At 48.2% G+C, this 22,934-nt stretch overlaps 1 protein-coding gene and 1 long non-coding RNA gene across 4 annotated transcripts; one reads left to right on the forward strand and one right to left on the reverse strand.

The window, feature by feature from the left end:
* The first annotated feature begins 6 nt into the window (after nt 1–6).
* On the forward strand, nt 7–2,898 carry LOC109312869. The gene is made up of 2 exons (XR_002101922.1): nt 7–1,954; nt 1,985–2,898. It is a non-coding gene; the product is annotated as an uncharacterized LOC109312869 (long non-coding RNA).
* Nucleotides 2,899–7,613: 4,715 nt separating this feature from the next.
* On the reverse strand, nt 7,614–22,804 carry CABP1 (calcium binding protein 1). Of its 3 annotated transcripts, none has more exons than XM_019539210.1 (7): nt 22,476–22,804; nt 16,495–16,671; nt 13,177–13,207; nt 12,352–12,495; nt 10,804–10,910; nt 10,115–10,262; nt 7,614–8,236 (listed from the first exon to the last, which is right to left on the reverse strand). In XM_019539210.1, the coding sequence occupies exons 1-7, from the start codon at nt 22,518–22,520 to the stop codon at nt 8,211–8,213; spliced, it is 678 nt and encodes a 225-aa protein (XP_019394755.1). In that variant the 5' UTR covers nt 22,521–22,804; the 3' UTR covers nt 7,614–8,210. The 3 variants fall into 3 exon arrangements, with proteins under 3 accessions (XP_019394755.1, XP_019394754.1, XP_019394756.1); XM_019539209.1 differs by having other exon boundaries at nt 10,804–10,913; XM_019539211.1 differs by lacking the exon at nt 16,495–16,671 and having other exon boundaries at nt 10,804–10,913; nt 22,476–22,803.
* Between the last annotated feature and the right edge of the window lie 130 nt (nt 22,805–22,934).

A 22,934-nucleotide genomic window follows, 5' to 3' on the forward strand; every position in this document is an offset into this window, starting at 1 on the left:
GTTTTTTAACATTGAGCTATATTCTAGTTTCATTGTAAGTTCAAAATTTGGGGGCCCCTAAAGTGTGGATCCCTGGGTTGTCACCTGGTTTGCCCTCCCCTAAGGGTGGTGCAACCTATGGGAGTGAAGTTGCATGAAACAGTGATGGGGCCTGTCCAGGCAAGCCACAGAGAAGACAGCACCTCTGTGCTTCAGTGCCAATGATAACTGGAGCCCTTGAAAGTAGCTGAGATCATAGCTGCCAGGGGCTTTTCACATTAAGTTAACTGAATTCCCTGTTTTTCTTTCAGTTTGGGGAGGAATTAACTCTCCATAATTCCCAGGGTTTTCCATTTCCCCTGGGTGCCTATCACCCTCACTGCTCCAGTGTAGATTTCAGTGCTCACTCACTAAATTCATGTTTCCACAGCCCTAGAGAGAGAGGAAGTCAGCTGCCCCTGTGCACTTGTGGTATTAAGGGATGAACCTTGGAAAGAAGTGGCTTCTGTTTCGCCAGTTTGTTCCAGCCATGATCTTACACTAGGATTTTCTAGTGTTAAATGTGACTGGTACGGACAGAAGCTGGGCTGAGTTTGAATCCCATAGCTGGGCTGGTAGAGGCTCACTGGGCATCAGCCTTATCTGTGGTAACATGCAAACTGCAGATAGTACCTCTGTCTCTCTGGTGGGGATCTGGTACATGAATTATTTCACACTAGTGTGTGGCTGTGAGCTGGGACTGTCAATATGACAGCTAACACCTTGGCATATTCACATGGAAAAATGAATGAAGAGCCCTGTTTGTGATACCCTGAGAACAGATTAAACACCCCAGTGCTGGACCCATGCCCACTCTCCTGACAGGCCTTTGCAGTCTTAATGGGACAAGTTTCTTTAGATGCCATGACCCTGTGGCTCAGACTGTCCCAGAGCCTGGAGGTAACTGATCAAATCCACTCCAATCTCCATCTCTCTGCTGTGCTTGTGATCTACCAGGTGTCCCCTTAATTCAGTTAGCAAGAGAGTGAAAGCAGCCTTGCCTGGAACAATGCCATCAGGTTAGAAGGGCAGGGGAGGCTCTTTAGTACTGATTACAGGGGATCCCTGCTAATCCCTCAAGATTTCTCCATTTAAACTCTGAGGATCTTAGGTCAGCAGTGGAGCAGCTAAGCACTTAAACTCCTTGTGTGCCACAGGTTACTGCAATGAGTCAGTCAGGAAAGGGAAATGAAATGGCTAAGGGGAGATCCAGTCTGAGTCAGTGCTGTGAAGAGGCAGGAGTTGTTTGTGGGGGGATAAGCACCAAGATGACAGTAGTCTGTTCATGACTTCAAAGCCCTAGGGAATCAACTCAGTCCTACCATCTTGCCAAGGCAGAAGCTGCCTTCCAATCCTTGTGGGGAGGACTTCAGATTATGGGACCTGCAAAATATAGCTCCTTTCCACTCTTCATTGATGCTAGATTATCTCCTAGCATCTGCATTCCTTGATGGACTTCCTTCCTCCTGGTGGCATGTTGGTGGTGCTGCACATCTGTTGTTTGGACAGTGCCTTGGGTTCCTGGGCAGGATGATGCCATTGGCATGTTTTTGTCATGTTACTAATGAGGATCAGAAGTGTCTGCACCTGCCGTCACAGGTGAGGGATGTGGATGGACAGATGTTGCTCAGCCACAACGGACTTGAGAGATGGGTGAAGGATGAATGCAGGGCATTCTTTTACACTAATCTTGAAGCAATCAGGTTTGTGTGGGGCATAGGGGCAACCCCTCCCCATAGGCTGTAGCTGGGAAACATTCCCCTGCTGTTCAGAGTTGTTGTGTGTTGCTCCGTGCTGCACAGGTGTTAATGCAAAGCAGGATCACTGTGGGGACTTGGAGGGGATTCTCTGGGACTATAGGGCTAGATCCAGAGGAGGGCTTCGGCGTATCTTATATGTGTTCAGTCACTAGTGGTGCCTCTGCCTCCAGTTAAGGGTTCAGGTTCCCTATGTAATGCATGGAAAGCATTACACACCAAATATGGAGATCATGCTGAAAGAGAAGCTGCCTAAGAAAGCCAATAGGAAATCCTGATGGCAGGGGCGTGTCCTAAGTCCTACCCCTCAGAAAGACTCTTAGACTGTCCAGACTGCATGCTTCTCAGCAGTGTAGCCTAGCTTGTGCAGGGCTCTGTACTTCCATGATTCAAATGCTCCTGATACCTGGGTAGAGTGGGTGTCTGCACAGCAGTGTGGTGTGCAATGTCTTTATTTTAAGCAGAGTATAAGAACATGACATGGGAGTGGTCAGACTCTTGAGATGGATGTTTTAAGTGTTGGCTACCTAGTCAAGGTAAGGACAGTCTCCTCTGGCCACGTTTGTGCACACCAGGACTGATGGGTATGTTCTGAGTGCCTATTGACCAGGCCTGCAGGTGAGAGAGGCAGGGGAGTCCTTCATTCATTATTAAACAGAGCTCCAGACCTCAACTGAGTAGCAAGTTGCTCAACACTGTCAAGGCGTAAGCCAGGGCTGTCCAACAGGTGGCCAGCAGATCACATGCAGCCTGTGAGGGGTCAGTTTACAGGTTCCAGGCTCCCAGCCAGCCACCACCCCTGCCCTTGCTCTGGCTGTAGCAGCAGCAGCTAGGGGCTCTACAGTTCCCCTTCCTTTGGTTTCTGCTTCCTGCCCTTGCCTCAGGGGTCAGGGCAGGATGGCATGGCACAGCCTCAGGGAGCCTGCCACGCAGGGTACCTGTGCTGCACAGCAAGGGAAGAGGAAACAGGATGTGTACACATGGTGCAGCAGGACAGGGGGGTTGCAGCAAGGGGAGCGCTCACATGGGCCAGGGATCCAATAGTTTGTGGTGATGTGGCCCATCAGGTGTGTGGTCCCCAACCACCAAGAAGTCAGACAGCCCTGATCCTGGCAATTCTGGGGATGCTCAGAAAACATTTGCAGCCCTGGGAACTTGCTAGCACAAACTTGGGCACTTGTGGAGCCAGGCAGCAAGTGAGCAGGGGCTTTGAGGTTCCAACTTTTGGATATGGCAACCTGAAGGGGCAGTTTGGCAGCAGTTGGGGCCGAAGAATTTTGGTAAATCTAGCCCACCAGCTTCCCAAGAACCTGGCCCATTGTCTCTTGCTTCTAATGGGGACATAGGCCTTGGCATCCCTTCTCTCCTGTTGGGGGGTGGGGTGTATGTGTGTGAGCATGGGTGCTGGATGGGCTTTGGAGACTAGTAGCCTTTTATAAACTTTCTTCTTGTGAATTCTATGGTACATTTGTCTTACAGAGGGTTACCAAGCTCTGCTGTGAACAGGGGAAAAGTAAAGGTGGTGTGCTGCTCCCTCCTCTCCCCCCTGCCCTCCATAGTTAGAGTATCTTTCCTTGTGCCAGACAAGTTGGTGAGTATTCACTGATTCACACCCCTGGCCCATCAGGCTTGTTGCTTCTGTGGCTCTCCTGGGGGGGGACAAGGGGGACCTGCTCAGGTCACTGGACATCTACCTGTCCATGATAACAACTCTCAGTCACTAGCACATTAGACATGAACCTGTGCCACAGACATGAAAGGCTCTATATCCTTTTACTGATCCGCAGCTGTCCACCTCTTTTGACGCAGGATGTATTTACACTGGATTTCAGTATTGTCTTTCCAGTCCCTTGAGCTGTCCCTGTTCCCCAGCAGTTGAGCTGACATTGTTCCATTAGGAGTCACACCTGTGTGTATCTTGCACAGGTGAAACCTCCCATCACTTGAGAGGAGGGCAGGGCTGGTGGGAACCCCAAGCATTTGCTGCAGAGGCTGGGCAGAGCCAGAATGCATCTCTAGGAATGATGGGAACTCAGGATGCCTGGAAGGGGGAACACACACCCTTTGGGAAGCAGAATCAGGGCTTTTGGTGACAGCAGAGATCGGACTAGGGGCATCTAGAGGAGCTACAGTTGTGCTAAACTACAGACAGATGTTTGGAGATAGCAGTCTGAGGACGTGGGTCTTATCCTGACTAGCAGAGAGACCCTAACAGAGAAGGGAGACAGATGGAGCCTTGCTTGTTCCATATTGTCTTGCAGGGCTATTTGGAGACCTTCCCAGGGCTGACTGGGAGATGAAAGCAAAGGGATTATCTGGAGAATGAGATTATTAGGATGAAGATTTAATCCCTGCTCCCCATCTGCACAAGAAAATCACAAACTCCCTGGGATTATTTGAGATTATGCATGGAAATAAAGCCAGGTTTTTCAGAGGGAGGGAAGGGGCAGGGGGAAGCTTCAGCAAGAAGCAGAAGTCATCACTGCACATTTGCAGAGCTGTCCTCTCCAACCTGTTCCTATCATGGGGATGAGATGCTGCAGTTTTGGTGGGGATGCTGAGCCTTTCCTCAATAGATATTCCTGGGCTTCCAGGTCCAGTGTAGCCCAAGTAGTTTCTCCATCCAGCACAGCTCTACACCAGGACATCCATACTCTTTGACAGCCAGACTCTCCTACCCTAGTCTGCAATAATGTACACACTGTGCCATTGTGCTAGCCACATCCCAACATCTCTACCCAGCAAGAGCCAGACCTGACCTTCCCAAGTGACACAGAAATTACTTAAATTCTCTCCCCACAATGACAATGGCTGTGGTCTCCCTTGTCACCAGAAAGAAGTAGCTCCTCAATCTGTCTCTCAGTGGCTCCCAGCCATACAGGTAGTGAGTGCCCACGATGTGCTGGCTGCTGGTTTGGCAGGGGTGTGCTAGGGGCCAGTGTTTATTTGTAAGCTCCCACCCAGCAGCAGCAATAGCAGTAAGCAGATATGTGCCTTGTGGCTGGGATGGTGCATTGTGGGGAATCCTGTGCAATATGGACATCACACATGGTTTGTTTTTAAAGAAATTAAGAAAACATCCCACCATCTGTTGGTGCAGGCATAGGGATGTTGCTGCTCAGTGCAGGAGCAGGCAGCCAAAGAAACAATTACTGCTGCCGCTTTACCCATCTAGTCTCAAGGCATGTGCATACCGGCTGTTTCCCAACCCCCACTCCCAAAACCATGTCACTCACCATGCCACGTGCAGGCACACTTACTCCCACAGTCCCTCCAGTGCATACACATATTCTTGGCACATGCTTATGCCATGTGCATGCACACCTTCCCTCACACCATGTGCACATATATAGCTTGGGTTCTAGATTGTGCTCATCACTGTGGCATCTGTGTGGCCCTCACATATTATGGGCCTATGCTCTTGCTTGCATGCAGTCACACACACCTTCCTGTCATCTCCTATAAGCTTATGTATGTTCCTCTTTGTATCACTTACACTCATGCTGCTTTCATGCATACACCCACATACACCTAAACTTGCTCTTCCAGCATACCACTCCCTACCTGCATTCCCTAAACTATCTACAGACAAGTCCTTCCCCATATGCAATCCTGTACAAACAACTTCACATGCATACTTATTACGCCCCAGGGAATTATGCACAGAACATTCAAAATTATGCAAAATTAATTACTTTTTTTTACATTTCATCTTACAACCTTAATATCAGTGCCAAAACCCCCATCTGGGTAAGTATGGGGTTTGTGGCACCCCTCCCCACCATGGTGTACTGCTGGTGGCAGCAGCAAGCAGCAGGCCCTTGGGGCGTTCATGGTTGCAGCAGGCAGTGTCCCAGGGGCTACACATGGGGGCATGGACCTGGCCTGACCTGGCCTGGCCTGCTGGCATGCACCTTCGTATCAGACCAGGTGGGCTGCATGCCAGCACGTGGGGCTCATGGCACTGCAGGCAGGAGCCACACGCCATCATGCCAGGTGGGCTCTTTGCCTCCAAGTGGAGCTTCTAGTACTCCAGCAGGAAGCCGCACATGGAGGCCCGGAGTTGTGTGCCATGGGGCCAGGCGGGCTCTGTGCCTCCCTCCACATGTGGCTTTCTACTGGAGTGCTTGGAAGCCCCACATAGAGGCATGGAGCCCATCCGGCCCAATAGCATATGGCTCCCGCCTGCAGTGCCATAAGCCCCCTACTGCCGGCAGGAGTTTTCCTCCCCACTCACCAGCTGTCTAGTCACGCACCACCACATGCTCTTACTCAGTGCCTCCACATGGGGCTCCCAGCTGGAGTGCCAGGTGCCCCACAGAGGTGGAGGCACAGAGCCCACCTGTCTTAAATTATGCAGAATTATGCAATTATGCAGGGTCATATGTTTTGTGTGTAAAATTGCACAGGTGCATAATTCCCCAGGCTGTAACTTATAAGGCATAACGTGGCTTTCCTGCTGTTGGACATTGTTCATTGCTGCAGGCATGCTGGCTGCAGCAGGGGGAAAAATCATTCTTTAGGGCAGACAGAATTTTGTAACTGGAGACTTTTGGGGGGAAGAGACAAAACAGCAGCAGGTGAAGCAGGCCCGAGGCCTGGTCCTGAAAAGATGGACAGCTGGGGAGAAGAGAATAGCCCCAGGATGCCAAAGAAAGGGAGATGTGCTCCTTCAGCAACAGGGGGAACTAGGTCCAGTGAGCTATTAAGAGTGACAGCCTTGAGAAATGGGGCAGCCCCAGCATCTGCCTAGTCAGGGACAGTGGGGAACAGGACAGTCCAAGGGAGGAAGAGAAGGAGGGAGACGGGAGGGGACAATGAACCTAATAGTGCAGGAGTGGGGCAGGCAGGGCCTGGGGCTGCTGTTACAGTCTGGGCTATAGAGCTGCACACTCTACTCTCGGGTTCGCTTCCTCAAGACAACAGACAAATGGCCACGAGGCTTCTGGATCCCCTGTGGCTGTCCGGCCGCCTGCTGCAATTCCTCTGAGTTCCAGAGCTGCACTGTGGACACGAGGCCTCTGGCTGCACAAACACCTGGTCCTCAGTTTGAAGTGGGTAAAAAAGTTGGGGGAGGGTGTCACCACCTCCATGTCTCTCCCTTCAAAACAACTAACCTCCCTCATCACCCAGCCCCCTCTGCTTCGCCCCAACACTGTCTTCTCACGCCTGTAATCCTGCCCCTCTGTTCCCCAGTGCCCCAGACTCAACTCTGCTCTGCATTGCAGTTCCTGGCTCTTTGCCACCCTCCAGGCCAGAATGCAGCTATGGGGTCCTCTTCTCCCCTGTCCTGGTGGGCTGGGGGGCAGACAGGGGGACTCCTTGTCTGCTGCACTAGCAGGGGGCAGCTCCAGGGGCTGTCACCCTCTGCCCTTCCCTGGGCAGGGTACTGCACGGAGGGGACATGAAGTAGCCCTCCTTGTCCCTCCCAAGAGACAGGGCAGGGAGCCACCTGCCCCTGCCCTCTCCTCCCATCAGCAACCCAGGCCAGAGGGATGGGGAAGGAGGGCACTGCCTGATTGGCTGCCTCATACCAGGGGGCAGGGCAGTGTGGCAGGGTGCCAATCAGACAGCTTCCCCTCACAGTCCCAGATACTAGTGCCCCTGGAGAGACCTTATATCCCAGCCTGTGACCCCTTGCCACCTGGTGCATGCTCAGCACCTATTTCTGTGCCGGAGCTAGAGGGATGGGGGCTGGCGCGCAGGCAAAACAGCAGCCTTCTGCAAGCCCCCGCTCACCCTCTGACTACGCCACAGGCCCAGAGTGGATCTGTCAGCTGTTTTCCCACCCCCAGCCTGCCCCCTGCCTCCCACAGAAACCTCAGGACTTCACACAGCTTCAGCTTGCATATTTATCTCTTTTCTGTTTTTCCCAAATGTATATTTGTATTTGCTCTTAGTAAATATAACCAAAAGGAGACAGGAGAATTTACCGGGGGCATAAATAACTCCACACAGACAGACAGACACACACAGACCACAAAAACAGACACGGGTCACCAAGGGAAACCAAGAGGTGCACAGCACACCCTGCTGCCACCACTGATCCCAGAGGGCTTAACTCTCGTCCACCCATCTGATAGGGTCTCTCTTTTGCTTGCTTTGCAGCAGTTGGCAGGTGATTAAAAAGCAGGGGAGGAGGTGTCTAAAGTTGCAAATGTCCCAGCATTGTGGCGAGTCCTGGCTCTGCAGCTTCCGGCAGTCGTCATCTCTGAGGAACGGTTCCAGTTGTAGGAGATTGCGAGTCTTTCACAGTGTGAAAGGGCGGAAGGACGTGGGGACCACTTTAGGGGAGGAGAGGCGGGTTGCCTTGCACTGTCTCAAATGCAGCCAGCCTGTTAACCTTTGCGTGGCAACATCGGGGCTAGATGCTCCACCTAGGTCCTCTTCTGCCCTCTGTAAGGTGCTGGTTCCTTCTTCAGCTGAGAATAACCTTCAACGGGACATCATCCGAACAAACTCTGCAGCCAATGAAAAATCAGAGAGCCTGAAGCAGAGCAACTAATGCATCAATCCCCCTTGCCCTGCTTCTTCTTATCCTGAGAAACTGTGATGGCAGTGGAATAAGGAAAGGCTAGAAAGCTGCACCCACACTCCCCAGATCTGCTTTGCTTCTTTGCTGACTTGAGAGTTAACACAAAATAGACCTTGATTCCTACCAAACTGCTAGAGTTACAAGATCTCACTAGCCAGAGCAGTTTATCAGCTGGAACTCCTGCCTAAAACTATGTGATAGCTTATTTTCTCAATAAACTCCTTAGTAGACAGTATAACAGATAGCATCTTCTCAGACTCCACCATAATTTCAGGAAGAGAAGGCTGCTTAGGGAACCATTGATTTATAGAGTTATAGCAGTTTTGGGAACATGCTGTGGTTTCAGTGAGATATTGCCATGTTAGGGAAGCACTAAATACATGGGAGTACTGCAGCTTGAGGAGATACTTGACTTTCTGTGGAAACAATTTGTTTGATAGATGCTGCAGTCTTCAGGATACATTTGAACTTCAGGGAGGTCCTTGGCCTGTTTCTCTACCACATGTTGTTTGGGAAATCAATTACTTCTATGGAAATGGAATGTAAAATGCTACTCGAGCTGAACACATTTTAATTTTGCACTCAATTTGCCTAGGAATGAAAAAAACAGGCCAGTTTACTTTTGAGACATGTATTCAAGGTCTTAATAAGATGGATTTAATCTTAATTTAGAAACTGTCTCCTGGACATATTTCTTTTAATTCATGAAGTTGCCTTTGGGCAACCACAGCAATTGCTCACACGAAAAAATAATAACAGGATGGTATTTCTATGAGTTGTAGCTGTCTGATGCAATTTAGTAGCTGGAAACAAGTAGTGCAAATGCCTTATGACCTGTCAGCCCTCTGCATCACCACCAAGTGCAGACTAGTTTGGGAACCACTTTCCTAATAGATGCTTTAAAGTACTAGGAAACAGCCTGCCACCCTTTTAAATACCTTCCCCAACCCAAATCTTGTTCATAAACCTATCCCCTAACTGCTTTGCATGTCCGACCACTAGTCTCTTCCCTGACTGAAGTCTGAACTCCATTACAAGAACCTTTAACGGCACTCCTAAATGAAGGCTGAGGCTGCCATGAAGTAACAGGCAATAGTATAACACTTGCTCACTATTCCCAGCTCCTTCCTGCACGGAGAATGAAAGTCCAAGTCTGGATTCAAATTGGGATCCCTCAGTGAGACGCACATGGAGCCACTAGGTCATGTATATATGATGAGTCAGCAAATGAGTCTAACAAGGGACTGTCTTCCAGGAGAAATATGTAAAATAAAAATATATATAAAACCCAAATATAATGATCCATGGCTGCAGCAAGGGAAATAGCAAACCTAGCTAGGCAAAGAGAACATGAAACCCAGGCCCTTTTAAATGGTCAAAGAGGAAACCGAAATGGCCCATCAAGAGATGTCTGGTGCTACACATGCCATGCAGTGGATGCTTCTCTCACAGGGGCAATCTCTCATAGCTCAAGATCCATGCTTGACGCTGATAAACAGTGAGAAAATCTCTACAGACAAACCTCACAATCCAAGGATTTCTGATCTTAGCTATCTCTCCTCCAGTCTCCTCACCCACCCAGGGGAAACCCCAGGAGATGCATAGCCAGCTGCCTCTCTCCCTGTAGCCTACAAGACAGATATCTGGGCCCCAAAGAGGAAGCTGGGAATACTAAGCAGAGGTCATGCTGCCCCCATGCTGATCTTTTCCTGTTCTCCATTCCTGGAGCAGGGCTATGAGCCAGCTGCTGAGCTGAAAACCTGCCACATCTCAGTGAAGGGGGCAGGGGTGTGTTCCCTCTCACCTTCAAAATCAACATGCCCATCTCCATTCAGGTCCACATCCCGGATGATCTCCTCAATATCTCGATGGCCCACCTGCTGCCCCAACAGCTTTTTCATAGCCTCCCGAAGCTCACTAGTGCTGATCTCTCCATCACCGTTGGTGTCAAACTGCAGGGACACAACACATGCCAGCAGGAGGAAGAGTCAACTGGAGTGGAGCCTGTCTTACCTTTTTCAGCAGCCAGAGGTTCCAGAACTGGACACTGTGTCCTCCCCTAGTTGAGGTATCAATTCCTCCTGGAGGTCCCTACTGTCCCTCTTGCCTCTCTCTTCTCCTTCCTTGGCCTCTTTCTTCTGCTCTGGTTCATGTCATCCCTTCTCTTCAGGGAGTCCACACATCCCATCTTCCCTCTTTTCCCCTTTTGGACACTTTGTTCCCTGTTTCTCTCCTTGTGTTTTCCTTCTTCCATGTTTGGATTTTTTTTTCTCATATCTCCTTCCTTGCTATATTTACTCTCTCCTCTTCCTCCCCACTGGGTCTTCTCTCTCCTGCTTTTGCCCATAACCTCTCTCCAATCTTTGCGTCAGAGAAGGGGAGTGCTCACCTTTTGGAAGAGCTTGTCCAGGGCAGAGGCTTACCTCTGAGGAGAGGTGGCCCAGGACAGAGCACTTACCTCATTCAAAGGGTCACCCAGAACGTGGTACTCACTTCTCTGAAGGCATCACGTAGTTCCTTCACACCAATCATATCTGCAGTTTCTGCCAGGAGCTTTGGTCCCATGAGCTCCACAAAGTCTTCAAAATCCACATGGCCACCCTCTTGGGACAAGAGGAAAGTTTACGTATCAGACATTAATAGATGCTTCTAATTTAGTGATGCCAAAGTGCTCAGGGTAACACCCCACCTACACCTTCCACTGGACAGTGGCTACATGTTGGAGGCAGAGGGTCTGCTTCTCCAGGAGGGGCGGTACTGCCAGTGCAGGCGAGGGGGGAGTTAAGCAAAGGTGGCTTTATTGCATCTTTGCACTCTCTGGACTCTGGGCTGGGCTGAATTGGCCCCAGCTTCTCCATCCTAGGCTGCCTACGAGGAGCGGAACAGCCTCAAATCCTTGGGATAGCCTGCGCTGTGGGTCCGCTCCTTACGCTAGGACTTGCAGGGATGCAGATTATGGCAACTTTGTGCCATACAAGCACTAGGGGAGTTCTTCCTGTATGGCCCTGCACCTTGCTGAAGGAGGGGACAGAATACACCCCCTGGGATGAGGCACCATTCCATCAAAACCATTTATTCAAAAGATGCAGCCTTCTTCCTGTTGGTGTCCTATCTGCAAATCAGACAGAACTTTCTAGAATGCCTACCTGTCCATCAGACCACCTGGCTGAGTTAAGGACAGCCTGTGGACTGACTGGGAATGGAGCACCAGGATTATCAGCTCTTTGTTATGCATGATTGGTCATTTAAATCACATGGTACCGCTTCTCTTCCCTGAATGGATGACTAACACTTTGAAGACCAGAGAGCACAACAGAAAATACAGTGAATACTCCTGTGTACATGTGAATGTGGGCACCGTACAGCACTGCCACAGGCCAGAGTATGGAAAAAGAACTGATGGAGAAAAAAAAGAACACAAATAAAGCCACTGCAAATCCCAGGTCTGTTTGCAAACACATCCCCCCATTATTCCACTAGAACTGATTCATCTGATAGTAGATGGAAAGAGGGCTGCTTCGCAACCCAGCACCACCCCCACCTCTGAGCTAACTCCTCTGCGCGTGGCAACACCCAGAAAAACACCCCAGCATGCTGCTCCTGCACACATCACTACACTCACCCCAAAGGATCATTCTGCAATCATGACCCAGCCTCCCTTCTCAGCACAGACCTCTAAGCCCGACACCTTCTAGATACCAGGTCTAATAAAACAACATTCATCACCGACATGCTGAGAGCAACACTTGACTATGCAGATCCAAATGGCATCCCCTTCCACATGTTCCTCCCATACACCAACCAGAAAGGCTGGTAGCCTGGAGAAAAGTAAATTGACTGACGGACCTCAAAGAGACAGCTACACAGATGGACTAACAGAGCAACAGGATGACAGACAGGCAGGCAGACAAAAGAACAAAGAAAGAGTAAAGACGAACCACAGAACAGATGAAAACAAGAGACTGTCAGGGAGAGATGAAAGCATGGAGGCAGAAACCACTGAAGTGACAGGGAACACGCCAGTGGGTGGATATTACTCACGGTTCATATTGATCTGCTGGGAAAGCTCTATGAGCTCCATCTCAGTAGGCATGTAGCCCATGGTGCGCATGCAGTTCCCCAGGTCCCTGCAGTTAATAAACCCATCCTTGTCTTTATCAAACTCCTTGAAGGCCTCTCGTAGTTCTGTGAGAGTGAATCCAACAAGGACAATGCTGTCAGTGATGGTGTTAGGTGGATTTCCCAGGGCATCTCCACAAAGAGTCAGGAGCTTGTCAGGGTACTAGGCTCTGAGACATGATCCCCAAGAAGATGTTTTTTCTCAGTGCAAGTTACCCACAGGGAGGCTGGGACCGGAGGAAGTACGGGTCCCCCCACAATCAGCACTACTGTACCATTCCCTCCAGCTAAGATTGCTCAGACTGCAGTCTCTGAGCTGTCACTGAGCCAGAACTCCCACACTGCTCGCTACAGTCCTGCAGCAGCTGGAGCATGCCAGCTCCCCCATAGACCGCACCTTTCCTACTTTACAGGCACTCCTGGAGACACTGGAGTGTACATCAGTCCCCCACATCAGCACACTCCCATGTGAGGCAGTATGCCTCTTCTTCAGGAGCTGGAGTACTTATCAGCTCTCAATAACCAGAACACCTACTCTACAGCCTACCCTCTTTCTGCAGGAGCTGCAGTGTATACAGCTGTCCTGTGGCTTGTAGTCCCATATTGTTCCCTAAAATGTTTTTTTAGGAGCAGATATAAATAAGCTCCTGCCCTTTGCTTTATTCTAGATGGTCAGTTTCTGGTGGCTATTCAGTACGTGTTGGTTAGGGAGAAAGGAAGACAGAGAGGGGAGAGATAAAGCAATACCTTCAATTTCTTCTGGTCGCAGTTCTCTGTCCTGCAAAGAGAGAACATTATATGGTTAACACTGGCTGTTTTATAGGGAGGCAGTGTCAGAATGGCAGTCATGAGTGCAGACAGGTTGGAGACCAGAAAGTGAGAGAAGAAACAGGAAAATGATGACATGTTTAATACCATCTAGCCAGCAAGGCTTTGCATCACTTCCTTCCAAAAAGGTGAGGGCCAGCAGCTGCCTCTACACTTCTCTATGGAAGCCCTGCTCCATCATGCCTGCTGGCCAGATGAGCACTCACCACCAAGGAGGGGACAGCAGAGGCCTCTCAAAGGGATTCCCCTCCAGATGGATGAGAGGACCCTATGAGCTTCTACAACATTCTCTTCCATTGACTCCAGGTGGTAGAGATGAGTGCTGCAGCAGTTACAAGTTCCTCTGCAGCTCTTATATTAACTATAGTAACTCTGGTTGGGCATGTCTGAGATTAGAACTGCTGCACGCTGGTTCCCCAACCAGCAACTCTACACCATTCTCTACAGCCCCCCCAGCAAAAACAGAGGTAGCCATGAGCTCTCCCACAGCCAGTGCTCCGGTGACATTCCTTACAGCCCTTCCGCCTAAGAGAGGCAGGAAGCATAGAAGCCGTGAGCTCCCCCCAGACTCAATTCCAAAAACAAGCATTTTAAAACTGGGCATGTAGGCAAGGATACAAAATGTACAGCAGCAAGGTCATCTATAAACAAAACAGGACAAAGATTCACCACGATAAGGAAACACTGCAACTTCAAACATCCAATTTGTGTTTCTTTGTAGGAGGGGATGTAACGAATACAGGAAATTCCAGAGGCTGCACCAAGAGGAAGAAGAGATACGCATGGAAATGCACTGCTTTCTGGTTAGTAAAAGCCCTTTCTAACTCCATTCATGGCTCCCAGGCAAATCCAAATAGCTCAGAATTTGGAAACAACAGAGAAATAATTTCCCTTCTCATCCGAGTCTTGACTTCTCCCCTTGACCTCTGGGTGTTCTGCCTCGCCTCCCAGGGGTTCTGCAGTATCATCACAGATCCCTGGAGACTGTGCCCTCAATCAGTTCGATAAGGATGGGCTCTTGCTATTTAACCACAGGCTGCTCTGGTAATGCTAACAATGACTGCCTGGAATACGCAGCAAAGTAGGACACATACTGGTTTATGTCTGTGCAAAGAGGGGCTGCGCCAGAGAAGTGATCAGCTTGCCACTCATAACCTTCCCAGAGGCATCTCTGTGTTGGATGGAACTTTCAGAGAGCTCTGGCTCCAGTTTCATCCTTCACAGATCTGGTAACTTCAAACATGTCATCCCATTTCTTCTGCTTTCATTAATACTGATTTGTAAAACAATTCAGACCCTTGAGACCAGACAGGAGGCCTTGTTGCCTTCCTGTCTGTGATATCATAATGAATTACAGAGGCACATGATCAATAACAACACTTTGTATACCTCCCCTCAAGGACTTCTGCAAGCAGGAGTGCATTAAACCCTGGAGTTATTATCGAGCACCAGCAGGTTCCTGAACACAGTTTGAGACGCAGAAGTATCATTATCATCTCTGCTGAACAGAAGGACATCATGACTCACCCAAGGTTACTCATAAGTGTGCAACAGTGTCTGGAGTAGAACCCAGCTCTTCCGAGCCCTATTCCATTACTGGAACCACCAGACCGCCTCTCCTCCCAGTCACATCAGCATTGGCATTTAAGGCCATCTTATAGCCAGCACCATTAACACACCAACTTTCCAAGAGGAAGTCTCCTGGGTTTTTATGCATGGGCTCTATTTTTGCACCCTAAGGTATCTGCGTGTGCAGGGCTCTGAGCTCAAGCCCCTTGGCAAATCTGAACCAAGTAGTAACTGGGGTCACGAAAAGTCACAAGAGGATTTGCTGTTTTAAAATCCAAAGGAAGATCCCTTAAAATGATTAAATGGGAAAACACCTGCCCAAGAAGAAATCAGCCAAATCATTTAAAGCCTTCTGAGGAGAACAGATGGAAAAAGGCATACACCTGCTCAAAAAGTTTAGACCCTACGAATGAACTAGAGGTGACTAGAAAGCAGTCAGGTAGAGGAAAATTTCCCACACTAATACACAGTGTTCTGTCATATGCACAAAGTCCTGCTGTCTAAAGAGAAAATAAGGAACACATCTGTTTATCAAATACATTCACTCCATAGCAGGGCTGTTGTCAGAGATGTCCCAATCCTTTCCAAAATACGATATTATGGATTCTCAAATCTGAATAAAATGGACACAGACACCTGTCAGCTATTGGCATTCTATATGGAATTTGGATCCACTTGTTGGCTTGAACACGTGATTGTATAGCTGCTTATGTGCTAGTATAAGTGTATGCTTGTGTGAAAATATAACTGTGCGCACTTTAATGAACTGCCTAAGGAAATATGTGGCACCTTAGGTTAGAGGTTATACAGTAAATGGCACTTGAGGTTAGAGGCTGCAGAGGATAAAAACCCTATGATGGGTGCTACCAAGGGTGATTCTCTTTCAGCTCAGCTGGCTGGGGACTACCTTTGGGATACACAAAGCCTGATGTCTACACTAGGGGTGTTTTAAGTGAATAAGAACATACATTTATGTCCATCTATTTATATGTATAACCTGTGTATGTTAATAAAATTGTGTCTGTATATATGCATTTAAATATAGGGATGAAATGTTTGTATGTATTTTGAGTTTACAGTAATATATACCTTACTTGCTATGAATGCACAGATGCAAGCGCATCTCTATATTTAGCATGTTCAAGTGTATATGTCTGAAATTGCAGACAAATGTATGTATGTGTCAAAACTTGCATGTCACTGTGAACATAGATGGCTATTTGTTTTGGCACATAGAGTGTGCTCACTTGTGTATAGGTGTGGCCAGTATCAAATCTGGGCACCTCAATGGGACAGTCAGTTCCCAGAGGCATTCTAATCAGGCTTTTAATATTTAGGCCCTATGTGCTAACCTGAGCCTCCATATATAAGATGTGGATGTCTCACTGGAATATCAAATGTGAACACTGCTTTCTTTTGGTGTGCTTGAGTCTGTGCCTGTTTGAGTGGCCACAAATTTATCCCCCATGTGATATATTCTTCACCTGATATTTAGATGCCAAATTTCTCTGCACATCCTTCAGGTCATATGACTGCATATGCACGTTAGTCTGCAAGGCTGGGGGATTTCCAAGTTCCATATACACAGGAACACATGTGTGGCTGTATGTCCGCGCATGTGTGCATTGCACTTTGTGTATTTCACCCGGCTAGGTATAACTTACGTACAGGCTGCCTGTTTTCTGCGAAGCCCTTCCTCAGGAAGATGCATGCGGGCCCCAGCAGGTTGTGCATGACGGCGCAGTTCTGGGCTAGCACCATGAGTGGACCCTGGTACTCGCAGGCCGACGGCCCCTCCTCGCTCGTCTGGACAGCTTTATAGCACGTCTTCTCCTCATGCCGGATCTTCCCAGCCAATCAGCAGCAAGTAAACAATACAATAGAGGAAGTTACCTCCCTATTTGTCTCAGTCTTTGCTCTGATGTTTTACTGGACTGCCTAGTAGAGTCATTAGCCTTACATGTCCTTGATCACTCCAGTCTAGGTTCCCCCTTGAATCTATTACAGGTTTGTACTGAAGCAGCAGGAACCGAGTTTGCTTTCAATGGCTGATAAATGTCTAGCCACCATGGAGGATTTCACTTTGAAATGGCATCAAACTCTCAAAGCAGTACACATCCCTTCAGCTACAGACAAAAAGGCCACGATAGAAAGTGAACATCTCCTATCCCTCCCACTTCCAGCCCCAGAGTGAATAATTTTATGTGTGGGCTGAAAGGGACTAGCATACTCAGATATACAGATATGAGTCTGCAAGCACAGGAAAACTATTCAGGGGCCTCAACTGAACACCAGGCAGAGAGGTTGTGTTAGTCTTCATGTTCAGGCAACACAGTTTAACAACTGTGCATAAATACCTGCATCAGATTTTTAGTAATACTGTCAGAGGATCATTTACAGTGTCAGCAGGCTTATCCAGGTGCTGTCTCACATTCCCAGTGAACTACTATCCTAATTAGTTACATGCTTGTTCCATTATAATATCAGTCTCTTCTGGCCTCTTACAGCCTAAGAGTCCGCCAGCCACCATCTCACTACCCTTGTCTGCTCTGCATTTTCACAGACCGCTCTCAGAAGTCCACATAGCCCAGCAAACGGGGCTCTAGAATAGAATCCAACATCCGATTCTATAAAGAGTCACTGCTTTCCTAATATAGACATGCTTTTCCATGGCTCATCTTCTCTTGGTATTCCCATGCAGCTATAAAAAGCCAGCCCTACCCACAGGACCCTTGGTTTTATACGAAAACATTAACTGTACACCACTTTCTGCTTCAGGAATGAGCTCCCACATTTATAGATAATGTTCCTAGAGGTCATGAGAGCAGCTCTGGCAACAGCTATTGCCTCTCTCTCTATATTAACTCCCTGTATTAACTCTTAATCACATACTTCTTTCCAGGCTAAGAAGCCGGCCACATGCGCACCCCATTCATGCTCGCCCACACTTACTGCATCTATTTGCTGTGCCTGCCATATGTTATTGTACTGCACACATGGTTTGTAGTTTACATTTTTAAACACAGTCTTGAGGCAATCTGCTCATGTATAATGCCATGTGAATATCAAGCAAAAGCACCAAAACCAAAACAACGCAAAAAGAAAACCATGAAGTAAAGGAAATGATGACGCACAAGAGTGTTCTAATTGCAATCACAGATGAGAAGGAAACTCTTCACCTGATTATACATGGCAGATGGGGAGCTTGTCCTTAAAAACATAACAGATGAGCATCAATCCACACCTGGCACATCACAGGCTCTGCTAATTGTCATGAAGTCGGCATGATGCTGTACAGTTTAAGGACAAAATACACATGTCAGATTGTCAGGCCGAACGTGCCCCAGGTGTAACTCCTTTGAGAACCAAATGAGAGATGAAATTCTTTTTAGCCCTCCAACCACTTGACTTGATTATGAAGTGACTGTAGTCGTACCAAACAGGAGCCTACCCTGTTATTTTCATATATGTACAGAAATTACCAGTTTGATGCAATAACTGCCAGAGACGCAGAACAAACCAGAAGGGGATTAAGCCACAGATCCACCGGCTGGGTAGGTAATGGGAATGACACTTCTCTGTCCTCATCTAATGCCACATGCCCTCCCTTCCACTCTCTGCTGGCACCACTCATGGAACATTGTTAGGGCTCGCACAGAACTGCCCTACAGCACCACTTGCTCCTGCTGCCGAATTGCCTCCCAGTGAACTGCTGGAAAGCCTCCCCTCCCTCTCTTCCTTGTTAACACATGAAGCCAAAGAAGAAGAGATGGCTCTGACAGAGATATAGGGCACACTGAGGCCAGCCACCTGTTTGTGGGAGAAGCAACAACATGCTGACCTGAGCATTGAGAGGAGCAAGATAAGCGAGGGGCCTCAACCTCCTCCACTGCCATTCCTGGAATACTTGGCTGGTCTGAGCACCAGGTCCTACAGTGGAAAGAAAGCTAGGGTGCTTCCCAAAAGTGAGTGCAGAACTGGGGAAAGGTGTCAGACGGAGAGCCCAGTAGATTTTTATCCACAGCAGAGGAAGAAATGGGGCAGACTCCAACACATTCCCCTGCCAACGTACCCAATCCCAACCCACAGACACTCTGGAAGGGCAAGATGTATAGCCATTACGACCTTTATGTCTTTGTTGAGACTGCCAAGCAGTATAAGTGATACTGGTGCTTTTTGCTGCACACACACACTAGTATGTACAACAATGTACTGGATGGGAATGAAGTTTGAGCTCAAGATACTCAGCTCTGAGGCAGTGCTGCAGATGGGAAGGGCTCCAGAAACCAGTCCTCAGTCCAGCCCTTGAGCCACCTTCATTGCTTTAAGTTATTCTGAACTCTCTCTGTTTTATGTTGCCATTTGCCAGAGATCAAAGGGAGATGGTTCCCTGCTATCTCAGGCTAGCCTTCCAACTCAGCATTTCTATTACTTCCTCCTCCACTTAAGCTACCAGGGATGTCTCAGCTTGGCTATGCCAAGATCCTCTCTCACGTACATGCAGATTTACTGTCTCCAGCACACCAAGTGCTGGGATCACAGTAGCGAGAGAAGCTGCTAAGGGAGACGGCCTGAGTAAAAGAGAATTATTTTTCACTGGGGGCCTTTTTGTCCCCCTTCTCTGTTTGAAATTATGTCAACAAAGCTCAAGGAAAGCACTAGGGGCAGTATCTGCATCATGGAAAAGCCATCCTCTTTCTCCCTGCGGGGATGTTTATCAAATGCAAGAGGCCTCTAGGTTTCTCCCCCACAGCAGCCTGTTGATTGCAAGTAAAGAACACTTGACCGTATCTGGGTGGCCCTGGCTTGGCACCATCATAATGTAGGTGGTTTCTCTGTCTCAAAACAGGACATGAACATGCAGTGGAGTTTTAGCTTGGGGGAAATTGGCAGAATCTCCCTGACAAAGCTTAATTCAGTCTGTCTCCCATCTTTTTTTCGTCCTTATTGCAGTTCCCCCTCCACTTGCCAAGGCCTACACCTGAGGAAATGAGGAGGAGGGCTATACCAAATAGTAGCCTGAGGTCATGATAGCTCAAAGTCCAATCCTGCAAGATAGTGACTAAAGCCAGATTACGCTGAAATCAACACGAATGGAGAGGACTCAGCACCTCAGAGGAATGGGCCGTGGGGCCTTATTTCAAACTGGCTAAAGTGGACTTTGCAAAATCCTGTAATTCAGTCTGTGGTTGCTCTCATCTTTAACCCTTCCATTCCCAGCCTTTGTACTAATGTGAAAATTGCATCTTTATAAGTTGCTCATGGGAACAAAGGAGTAAATGACTACAAAGATATTCCCTAGAGATCCTGAAAAACCCAGAATGCAACGCTTCATTTTTATCCAAGTACCAGGCCACGATGCGTGCTGGGAACTACAGTCGCCACAAGCCACATCTCCACATTAAAGACAAGAGCAGCTGCAGTCTGTTTGATTTTATGCACATGGGAGGCAGCTCACAAACAGCCAGTGTGACCTTTTCAGATGTGCGAAGTTCAGGCATTTCCAGCTGACTGACCCACAAGTTCCTCCTCTGCTTCTTCCTTGGGGTCACACTGACCAGAAGAAACAGCTCAGTGCTGACGAACTGCTCTGGAATGAATTCCTTCACTGCATACAGATACCACAAAACACTGGGGCCCTGCTCGGGTGGGTCCCTCCCTCCACAGCAGTGCTTTACCACTACCAGGCAAGACGGCACAGCTCATGGGTATACCGGATCATGGGATTTGAGATAGCACTAGGGTGTTTTTCCCATAAAGTGGTAAATCTGTCGTTAAAAAAAAACTCCACTGCTAAAGAAGCCTTCCTGCCGTGAACTTCTGTACAGCAGCAACATTTAATTGCCGGCGTCAGCACACTGAATTCTCAGGGAGGTGCCATTTTATTACCAATGAAGCCTCCACTATTTGTGCTTTCTTCCTGAGGGGCTATTTCACTGCTGTCTTGTGCCTTGGCACACTGAGCTGCTTTGTGGCGTGTGCTGGCTCACTAACAGTATGGCGTCCACACCGCGAGCTTCCCTGGGGCTCTGCCTTCCCACTGCCAGCAGGGTCTCTGCTTTGGGGCTGGAGGGCTTCTCACTGCAGACCACTTTGCTCAGATTGAAAGCTGACTGTGCCCAGAAGCAGTGCCTGAAAACGCTCTGTACAGCCCCTGAAGGTGCTTCCTTACTTCTCGGAAGCAAGGATGCCATGTCCACATTGTGCCAAAGATGGGTTAATTAGCTCTGCTGAGAGAGAGCCAATTAGCTTTTCCTTGGCACTGTGGGGACTTGGCTACACTGCTTCCAGTCCAAGAAGGCAGTGCGTGATGTTTCTTGCACTGTGTTTGAGGATGCTGCTTCATGGCATGGTAAGTCTGCAGTTTAAAGATGGTCTCTCAGTGCCTATTGTGACCTTTCCTTTTTAAGGAACATGGGGTTTCTCTTTTTGGTGAATTATTATTCATTTCAGTGTCTCCAGATGAATTCTGCTCTCACCCACTGGCTGAACTCCTTCCCTAGTTAGATAAATGACATGACCAAGGAGACTCATTCCCTCAATTTAGCCCCTAATGGCAGTTGGCTCCTAAGTCTAGTTCATCCCTGAACCATTCTGTGATCTAAGCATAAAGCAGCCCATGGGTTAAAGGCTACAGATAACCATGGCATATGCACATGCATGCAGACGTGAGCATGAACATGTGTACACGCAGGGTGTGCTGACACATGAGAGAAGGCATAAACACACATACAGGGGACATAATTGACTGTTCACAAGCTCATGCTCATCTCTGGGCCTGTGTGCCCATTCCTCAGAAGGCAGGCACACCTATAGACAAACACTGGAGGTACATACAGGTACATGAATGCACACAAAAGTTCCAGCATACTTGCATATATTCCTCTGTGAGATCTTAAAAACAAGTGCACACACATGCAGGCAGACACAGAGGCATGCACATACACATGTATACATGTGGATGCACACTCATACATACCCTTACATTTTTGTCCTTTCGCATGTATTCATAAATGTTGCACAAATTACGTATGTACAACTTCATGGAAGTGAACGCACCTACAGAGGAGGTGCACACATATACCTGACACACTTACTTACTCATTCATGTATTTACTTGTACACACTGTAACAGGGACATATGTTAACAAGTTAATGTGCTCCTACACGCCCATGCGCATGTGACATATGCACATAAAAACACCATATACTTTGATACACTCACATGCATACTCCCTGACAGATGCATTTGAATTTGCAAACATGCATATCCACACAAATATATGCACCTACTCATGTGTGGATGTATAAACAAACATGTACACATGTGCCCACACACTTATGCACACTTGCACAAAAAAGCAAGTATGAAATTGTGTGCGTATACACACACACACACACACACACACATATGGACACATTCCTAGTCACATGCATACATATGCACACACACGTTTATATATAAGTTATGGCATTCAACATCCTGGGTTCAGCACTTGAATGAACAGCTCTTAGGGAGAAGATGACAGAGGGAACTGAACTCTTTGCAGAGATATTTCCTTAATCCTTCCCCTTCCCACCTACCCATGTCACCCATTCCAAGAAGCAGGATCTGAAACACGCAAAATGTACTTTGATGGGGAACATACCTTTTTTGAGAGGTTTCTCAGTGGAGACTTCACACAGTTGCCCATAAGTCTGCCTTTCCGGTGGACTTGTTACAAAGAAACCGAAGCAATTGATTCCATTAAAGGTATTCCTTGGGAGCAAAGCAAGAAAGGCAGCGCCAGTGAAATCCAAACAGCTATTGGCTGCTGGGGCTTCCCTCTTCAGGGAGCTTTTTCTCTCTGCCTCTCTCTCTCTTTCTGTTTTTACTTTATGTTCACTTTCTTGAAGAGATGAAGCAGGAAGGAGAGGGAGGGAAAGAAATAGAAAGAAAGAAACGGAGAGAGAGGAAGAGAAAGAGTGAGAAGGACAGAGAGAGGGAGGCAGCTGTATAATCTACATCAGATTAATGTTCAAATCCCTCCCACCCCCCCTCAATCTGCAGAGAAGATTGTTTCACTCATAGGAGAGGGCTGATTCAGGGGGAATTAAAGCAGAGACAT

This window comes from Crocodylus porosus, unplaced genomic scaffold (assembly GCF_001723895.1).
Source record: "Crocodylus porosus isolate Cpor-Errol unplaced genomic scaffold, CroPor_comp1, whole genome shotgun sequence".
Classification (NCBI taxonomy): domain Eukaryota; kingdom Metazoa; phylum Chordata; order Crocodylia; family Crocodylidae; genus Crocodylus; species Crocodylus porosus.

Coding starts and splice junctions, on each gene's coding strand:
- CABP1 (XM_019539209.1), bottom strand. CDS start 22,520: ATGGGCAACTGTGTGAAGTCTCCACTGAGAAACCTCTCAAAAAAG. Junction 12,496..13,176: donor GCGACCAGAAGAAATTGAAG/GTATTGCTTTAT, acceptor TCACTCTCACAG/AACTACGAGAGGCCTTCAAG. Junction 10,263..10,803: donor TACGTGATGCCTTCAGAGAA/GTGAGTACCACG, acceptor GTGTCCCTGCAG/TTTGACACCAACGGTGATGG.